Consider the following 9,485-nt stretch of genomic DNA (forward strand, 5'->3'; position numbering starts at 1 on the left):
TGTGGCGATACTTTTTGAACACACCTCGTATGTAATTAAATAGAACACAATGTTTGGGTTAATTTATTATTATTTCCCTACTACATATGTAGGGCAGTCGTTCACGACGATCGAGTTATTACAACTAACTTTTCGGTGCTGCACCTGAATACCTAACACCTATCAAATCTACTTGCCATCACCTCACGTGGACTGCCGCATGATTCCATAATGCTGTTTCGGCAATTCTCACGGCTTTGGACTGTTTTTTAAGCTCTCGCAACATGTTGGAACAGTTTATAATAATTTTTTTGACCTAACAGTTATTTGTAATACTTTACGAGGTTTATAGACATACATAGGTGTAAAGAAAACCTTTAGGTAAAATCCTTCTCAGTAACCACTGTATTGGTACTACAATCACGCCTTCTTCACAAATGTCACATTATTAATTCGATCTATCCACGTTTAAATACTTTAGAAACCGGACCATAATTTCTAAAAATATCGTTCAATATTTGTGGTATAAGTGTTATTGGAAATCGAAGAGAAGCGTTTATTACTAAAAATGTAGTATCAAAAAGCGTAAATAGGGCTAATCGACACGGTTAAGAATATTAAACTTCCGGTTAGCTTTATACAATATACACATGTATACTCGTATGAGGTAAAATGTAATATACATATATTAATAAAACTTAGTGTGTGTATATTCAAAGGAAATTAACTGAATTTGTTCCCTTAAGCATACGAGTAATGTGCTTAGATCTGAATAATTACTAAATCAGTAGGACCCCAGTCTAAGCACCATGTTTCTAATACCTTATTTCCTTCTGTGTTGAGCTAATATCTCAATCTTAATCTAACAATATTATGTACTTCGGTAGCAAAAATTATGCTACAACTTCGCACAGAACTAGTACTTCTGTGACACGATGTTCAGAGCATACCGAAGTTATAGAGAGAATACTTCTCTGGCCTGCTAAACGGCCGTGAAAATGTATCATCAGGAGATGGCGAGCCCGAGTTCACAATCGATGACAATGCAATAGATGTTCCATTGCCCGACTATGAAAATATTCAAATAACAACAAAGCGGCAAGGATCAATGAATTAATGGGCGATACAATTACGGCGATGAAGAACTGGCAAGGTGCATGTATCAGCTTCTTTCCCAGATGTGGTCGAATGAAAGCATGCCCGACGATTGGAGCAAGTGTGTTCTGCTCAATGCACCAAATGGGGATACCACAATCTGCGCTAATTATCGTTTCATATCGTGCGTAGTGTGTTAAAGACTAAAGCCCACCGTCAACAAACTGATTAAACCTTATCGGTGTGGCTTTAGACCTGCAAAATCTGATATCGACCAAATTTTCACCATGCGCCAAATACTGTAAAGGACTCATGAAAGGAAGATCAACACACTCCACTTCTTCGTCGATTTAAAGCTACTTTTGACCGCACAAAATGGAGCTGGTTTTATGCCGCTAAGTCTGAATTTGATATCCCCGCAAAGCTAATACGGTTGTGTAAGTTAACGTTGAGCAACACCAAAAGTTCCGTCAGGATCGGGAACGACTTCTCCGAGCAGTTTTATACCAAGCGAGGTTTCAGACAAAGGAACTCCCTATCGTGTGACTTCTTCAATCAATTGCTGTAGAAAATAATACGAGACCTAAAGCTTAAGAGCTAAATAGAGAAGGTAGAATCTTCTAACTATAGCACAGCTGTACAGCTGCTGGCGTACGGCGATGATATTGATACCACTAGCCTTATCATTCGCGCCGTTCGTTCTTCTTTCTCCAAACTGGAAAAGGAAACAAAGCAAATGGGTCTGACAGTGAACACAGACAAGACGAAATATCTCCTGTTATCAAACAAAGAGTTGTAGCACTCGCAACTTGGCACGCACATCACTGTTGACAGTCATAACTTGGAAGTCGTAGATAATCGGCCATCTTGGAGCCAGAATCAACAAAAACAATAATATCAGCTTTGAAATCCAACGCAGTACCACTCTTGCCAACGCGTACAACTTTGAACTAAGTAAACAACTGAGAATTAAAGTTCTCTTTCGACGAACAAATATGAAACTCTATATGTCCTCATCTGATGAGTCGGCCTTTGGAGTGATCGAGAGAAAAGTTTTGCGGGTTGAAATATATGGTCGCAATGGCAACGGCGGGTACCGCAGTCGACTGAAACGATGAGCTGTAAGAGATATACGACGGCATTGACATAGTCAGCCAATCAACATACACCTGCTGTGCTAGTTAAGTCGTGCTGCCCGGATGGAAGATAACATTCCAGCTTTACACCGGCCACTTTCAAGAGAAATTTAATATCTTATGAACTTTTCGAACAATATTCATTGAATTTGGTGCACAAGACTTAAGATTCGTATGATACACTGTGAAAAAGCTTCTCAACCCCGCTTTATTTATGACTGTTGTGATTCTTCACTGTACATATGTAGGGCAGTCGTTCACGACGATCGAGTTATTACAACTAACTTTTCGGTGCTGCACCTGAATACCTAACACCTATCAAATCTACTTGCCATCACCTCACGTGGACTGCCACATGATTCCATAATGCTGTTTCGGCAATTCTCACGGCTTTGGACTGTTTGTTTTGGGTTGTCAAAAAAGTCTTGCGGTACTTTTATTGATTTTTTTTTTATTGAAATTGAAATGAATTTTTGATGACTCATGCCCAGCTCTTGACCGATGCTACGGCCGCTACTATGCCGTCTCTTTCGACCAATTCAGCGATTTTATCGCAATTTTCGACAACAGGTCTTCGGAGCGTGGCGCATCTTCGACCACCTCTACACCAGAACGAAAACGTTGAAACCATCGTTGTGCGGTGGAAATGGAAACTGTATCGGGTCCATAAACTGTACAAATTTTTATTGGCGGCTTGAGATGCATTTTTGCCTTTATTGTAGTAGTACTGTAAAATATGCCGTATTTTCTCTTTATTTTGCTCCATGTTTGCGACGCTATAACTCACGAACGACTTAAAAGAAACGACAATCAATCAAACACGTGTTAGCGCGTGAAATGAGCTCTCTAAAAAGGTATAGCATGACCCGATGCGACGAATAAAACTAGAACTACGCGCTTTCAGCGCCAAGTAGCGAAAATACCGCAAGACTTTTTTGCCAACCTATATAAAACTATAACCAATGAAGCTAATGAACAACACCCAAATGTTGCCTTCTATGTATACCATTCCTTAACTAAAAACGTCTTCCCATGACAACTGTTCATATATGTGTCGAAAGTATTGAAAATGGGTGCCAATATAAAGGTTTTCAAACTACCAGTACACTTTATGCGATACATATTTCACAAGGTATGCGAGGCATCTTAATGCATTATGACCGACATGTGCGATATCAATGAAATCGGTCTAAGGATCAATCCATAATAAGCGGTATCCTCGTATTCACCTACTTTTACGTTTGGTTCAATTTATATTACATATCTACATATATACGTATCTTAGAAGATGTAGAATGAAGACTCTACTGTAGTCGTCTATAAACTTTAACGGAAGTATCTTATTATCTTAAATTTAATCTATTGTCAAGATCTGAAAGTATGTTCACTCCTTTGAAATTTGAAAATTGCGAGATTCTACAGCCGATAAGTATTTGTCATTTCGAATTATATTACGGTCTCTGACATACTGACCGATACGGTATATGATATAAAATCAAATGTAATAACAGAAATCATTATATTGGTGAAAGGTTGTTGTCAACTATCGTACTATATATGATCACAATTTTATCAAATGAAAAGATGCTGATTCTATTTCTCATATGTACTTATGTATGAAGTCCTCACCTTTGGTATATGTTTTATTCTAAGATCTTCATTTTCTTAGAAGAAGGAGACAACTGTTCAATGGTTAAATGGATGCCATGGTTAAATCGGCAGTTTTTGAATCTTTTATCAAGAACACAAAATCAACTTTTTTCTGAAAATATCTTTATTATATATTACTATGTTTTTGAATACTACTTATTATGATGTTAAGGAAATACGCATAATAAACTAACTTTGCCACTTAACCCTAGAGCACGTATTTTGAAGACGTCATACTTAGATTTAAACAACTTCTGTGAATTGTTTTTTATAGTCTCCAAATTTCTCTGACCTATGATTTTAAGAAAAGGATTGTGGTTACATATGAGTGTGAAATGTAGCTCTATGTATTGGCATGGATTTCAACCAATTTATTTAAAGTGAAATTCTATTCGAGTCAATCAATTTGCTTTCTATAAATATTTTCAAAACAACACACCATCTGTTTTTGTTAACTTTTAAGTAACTTTAATAATATCAGATCAGCTTTCAACAATCATTTCAATTTCGACTAAAATAAAAATTTCCTCTACATAACAACAGTAAAAATCCATCATAAATTGCTACAGATAAATCATCTAATGGCCACCATGTCCACCGAAATCGTGTCCACCATGATGATGAACTGCAACACCATGTTCTTGTTTGATTGAGAAGCCACTCGAATGAACGTGACCATGATCATGACCATGTCCATAACCATGCCCATAATCATGACCGTGGCCATGACCAGCATCCTCACCATCTCCACCATCGTGCGATTCAACCTCGGCGTGTCCACCATGGTAGCTGGTGTGTCCATGATCAGCTACATGATGGTGTGTGGGTTCACGATGTACCACCGCATGGAAACCACTGTGCTTGTCAGCCGTATAGTGCACAGTTCTCTTGTGACCATCCGCTTCAATCAGTTCATAATGTCCGGACACCTTATCACCATGTCGATGTTCACTCTGCTCTTTGATATCACCCGTCTTCGTATCCTTAACGCCGTAATTGAAGTGATACTCAGCGTGTGAATCATGACCGTCATCGTGTCCATGTCCGTGTCCGTCTCCATGGTGACCATGATGATCGTGATGATCGTCGTGTGAGACTAAATGCACTGAAGCGTGACTGGAAGCACTGTGACCTCCAAGATCATGTCCATGATGGCCGTATGGTAAGGCACAGACCACCACCAGTGTGAAGCAACATACGAGTGCAGCGAATGCCTATCGAAAACACAGATAATTTGAGAGTTTTCAATTCTAATATACATATGTAAGTATAAGCGAAATACATGTATCAATCAAACTCACCTTAGAGCCCATTGTTTCAAACTAAATTAACAGCCGTGATAGATCTGGGTGAACTGCGATTAGTTTGCTTTTAACCTGTGCTTTTATACTAAAGTGCTAAGCATTTTCTTTCACATTATCTTTCGCTAAATTCTGCAGCATTTCGAACTGCCTTACGAACGCACTTCAGATGGCTGACCGTGAAATTGTTTGGTAATTATTAGTAAAGTGGCGCCTTCAAATCTAATGTGCGCAATTGTGTGACTAGCAACTTGCAACATTTATGTTATACGTTTGTCTCATTTGCACCGTTTTCATGCCTTTTATCTGGTCGATTTGACTATTATAATAGGAAATTTATTTTTATGTCATCAATCGAAGTTTTGACTTTTTCCGTTCAGTGAGTTGAAGCGTGGCTATCGCTAAAAAGTTTTGTTCGACAAAATCTGTTCCATCGGTTTAAGAGTCGGTATAAAGGCACAACAAACGAAACAAACTTTGCGAATTCAACACTGGCTAAAACACGCTATTTTTCCTCATTTTATTTGGTCTTTCCCGAACAGCGTTCCAACAATGCTTTCGAAAGTGTTAGACAATTTATTCCCTTACAAATCCCATAAACTTACTATGAGCACCCTACGAAAAAGAGTTTAACTACCTAGAGAACTATGCTTACTTACAATGATGTGCTATTTGTGAACTAAAGAAAAATTTTTGAGTACATTCTTGGTGCCAACTTCGTCCGAAGTTTGCGTCTCCCATAATACGAATTTCAAACCACTGTGCTTTATACTCAAAAATGTCGGATATATTCCTTTCGTGCCGCCTCTTAAGCCATATTGCCTAACACTTTCCAAAGTTTGTTGGAACGCTGTTCGGGAAAGACTAAATGAAATGAGCACCGATGAAAAATAACGTTAAAACACGTTAAATTCGCAAAGTTTCTTTTGTTTGTTGTGCTACAGCACTTCAATACTCGCTCTTAAACCAATACTCGCACACCTTAAAAAGATGCGGAAACCTCATTAAGTAAAGACTAGAATCATGACTAAAAAAACAAGTAGCTTTCATATGGCCATTATAACTTTTCCCTTAAAGTAGATTGGAATGTAATGAGGTATAATATGAAACTTTCCAATAATGACTTGCTGCGATCTATAATGGCCTTAGGTCTCGACTGCTAGCAAACCCACGAGATCCAAAGAGACGAAAAACCTCAATTTTTGATTACATGGCATTTTAGTTTCTATTGATGAACATCTTTTGAGTAGTTGATTTGATTATGAAAAGTTTGAAAATTCAGCCGTCCTAATGAACCTTCGGTAACCTATTGAGGCTGGTCGACTTATACGAAACCCGTGCATGGTGGCTCTGGCGCTAAGTTCCATATACATACAATTACATTAACTATTTAAACTCCAATGATCTGGATTGTAACTTTGTCTTGTCGGAAGCGGAATATAAAAACTCCTCCGTTCGGATCCAAGTTTATAACAGATTGAATTGAAAAAATTAGATACCAAAATTACAGACTCCAAATTCTAAGATATGATTAACAATGGATTTTTTGACATGTTAAGGCTTTTAAAAAATTTTGCTAAAAATCCAGTATACAATTACTTAAAAGCGGCAAAATTCCGACCGATGTTACGATGGATCAGGTTTTCCCGAACAAAACTTTTCAGTCATGACCACGCTTCAACTTACTGAACGGAAAACGTCAAAACTTCGATTGATGACATAAAAATAAATTTCCTATTTAAATAGTCAAATCGATCAAATATAAAAAAGGATGAAAACGGTGAAAATGAGACAAATGTATAACATAAATATTGCAAGTTGCTAGTCACACAATTGCGAACATTAGATTTGAAGGCGCCACTTTACTAATAATTACCAAACAATTTCACGGTCAGCCATCTGAAGTGCGTTCGTAAGGCAGTTCGAAATGCTGCAGAATTTAGCGAAAGATAATGTGAAAGAAAATGCTTAGCACTTTAGTATAAAAGCACAGGTTAAAAGCAAACTAATCACAGTTCACCCAGATCTATCACAGCTGTTAATTTAGTTTGAAACAATGGGCTCTAAGGTGAGTTTGATTGATATATGTATTTCGCTTATACTTACATATGTATATTAGAATTGAAAACTCTCAAATTATCTGTGTTTTCGATAGGCATTCGCTGCACTCGTATGTTGCTTCACACTGGTGGTGGTCTGTGCCTTACCATACGGCCATCATGGACATGATCATGGAGGTCACAGTGCTTCCAGTCACGCTTCAGTGCATTTAGTCTCACACGACGATCATCACGATCATCATGGTAACCATGGAGACGGACACGGACATGGACACGATGACGGTCATGATTCACACGCTGAGTATCACTTCAATTACGGCGTTAAGGATACGAAGACGGGTGATATCAAAGAGCAGAGTGAACATCGACATGGTGATAAGGTGTCCGGACATTATGAACTGATTGAAGCGGATGGTCACAAGAGAACTGTGCACTATACGGCTGACAAGCACAGTGGTTTCCATGCGGTGGTACATCGTGAACCCACACACCATCATGTAGCTGATCATGGACACACCAGCTACCATGGTGGACACGCCGAGGTTGAATCGCACGATGGTGGAGATGGTGAGGATGCTGGTCATGGCCACGGTCATGATTATGGGCATGGTTATGGACATGGTCATGATCATGGTCACGGTCATTCGAGTGGCTTCTCAATCAAACAAGAACATGGTGTTGCAGTTCATCATCATGGTGGACACGATTTCGGTGGACATGGTGGCCATTAGATGATTTATCTGTAGCAATTTATGATGGATTTTTACTGTTGTTATGTAGAGGAAATTTTTATTTTAGTCGAAATTGAAATGATTGTTGAAAGCTGATCTGATATTATTAAAGTTACTTAAAAGTTAACAAAAACAGATGGTGTGTTGTTTTGAAAATATTTATAGAAAGCAAATTGATTGACTCGAATAGAATTTCACTTTAAATAAATTGGTTGAAATCCATGCCAATACATAGAGCTACATTTCACACTCATATGTAACCACAATCCTTTTCTTAAAATCATAGGTCAGAGAAATTTGGAGACTATAAAAAACAATTCACAGAAGTTGTTTAAATCTAAGTATGACGTCTTTAAAATACGTGCTCTAGGGTTAAGTGGCAAAGTTAGTTTATTATGCGTATTTCCTTAACATCATAATAAGTAGTATTCAAAAACATAGTAATATATAATAAAGATATTTTCAGAAAAAAGTTGATTTTGTGTTCTTGATAAAAGATTCAAAAACTGCAGTTTTAACCATGGCATCCATTTAACCATTGAACAGTTGTCTCCTTCTTCTAAGAAAATGAAGATCTTAGAATAATCCATATACCAAAGGTGAGGACTTCATACATAAGAATATATGAGAAATGGAATCAGCATCTTTTCATTTGATAATATTGTGATCATATATAGTACGATAGTTGACAACAACCTTTCACCAATATAATGATTTCTGTTATTACATTTGATTTTATATCATATACCGTATCGGTCAGTATGTCAGAGAACTTAATATAATTCGAAATGACAAATACTTATCGGCTGTGGAATCTCGCAATTTTCAAATTTCAAAGGAGTGGGTACTTTCAGATCTTGACAATAGATTATATTTAAGATAATAAGATATTTACGTTAAAGTTTATAGACTGACTACAGTAGTTTCTACATTCAACATCTACTAAGATAAGTATATAGATATGTAATATAAATTGAACCAAACGTAAAAGTAGGTGAATACGAGGATACCGCTTATTATGGATTGATCCTTAGACCGATTTCATTGATATCTCACACGTTGATCAAAATAACCTGTTTAAGGACAACTCTCTGGGTTTCATTAAGATACTTAGCAGCTTGTGAAATATATGTATATCATATAATCGCAACGTTAGGATCGAAAACAACACGTGCGGGATGGGAGACGCATTTGCAGACAGAAAAAGAAAGAGGACGAAATGCGTGGGTATGGGGAGCTTGATAGGCTGGCCGTCAGGGGTAATGCTCGAAGGTTTCAAGACCGGAGCATACTCTTGTAGAACCCCCAAAGGTGATCTAGTCACCGATGCCCCGAGTATACTTAAATTATGGAGAGAACACTTCTCCAGCCTGATGAAAGGCACTGAACGTACAACGCCAGGAGATTCCCCAATCAATGACGGTTGAGCAGACGTTCCATTGCCCGACCATGAAGAAGTTCGAATAGCAATTACCCGCCTGAAGACAAAGCGGCGGGGCCGATGGATTGCCGGCCGAGCTATGAAGACGAGGA

General features: G+C 37.9%; 2 protein-coding genes across 2 annotated transcripts; one reads left to right on the forward strand and one right to left on the reverse strand.

The window, feature by feature from the left end:
• Positions 1-4,438: 4,438 nt before the first annotated feature.
• Positions 4,439-5,173, reverse strand: LOC120772832 (histidine-rich glycoprotein-like). The gene is made up of 2 exons (XM_040101638.1): positions 5,162-5,173; positions 4,439-5,074 (listed from the first exon to the last, which is right to left on the reverse strand). Exons 1-2 carry the CDS (start codon positions 5,171-5,173, stop codon positions 4,439-4,441), a joined length of 648 nt encoding a protein of 215 aa, XP_039957572.1.
• Positions 5,174-7,217: 2,044 nt separating this feature from the next.
• LOC120772784 (histidine-rich glycoprotein-like) lies at positions 7,218-7,952 on the forward strand. The gene is made up of 2 exons (XM_040101567.1): positions 7,218-7,229; positions 7,317-7,952. Exons 1-2 carry the CDS (start codon positions 7,218-7,220, stop codon positions 7,950-7,952), a joined length of 648 nt encoding a protein of 215 aa, XP_039957501.1.
• Positions 7,953-9,485: the final 1,533 nt, after the last annotated feature.

This window comes from Bactrocera tryoni, chromosome 3, assembly GCF_016617805.1.
Source record: "Bactrocera tryoni isolate S06 chromosome 3, CSIRO_BtryS06_freeze2, whole genome shotgun sequence".
Lineage (NCBI taxonomy): Eukaryota > Metazoa > Arthropoda > Insecta > Diptera > Tephritidae > Bactrocera > Bactrocera tryoni.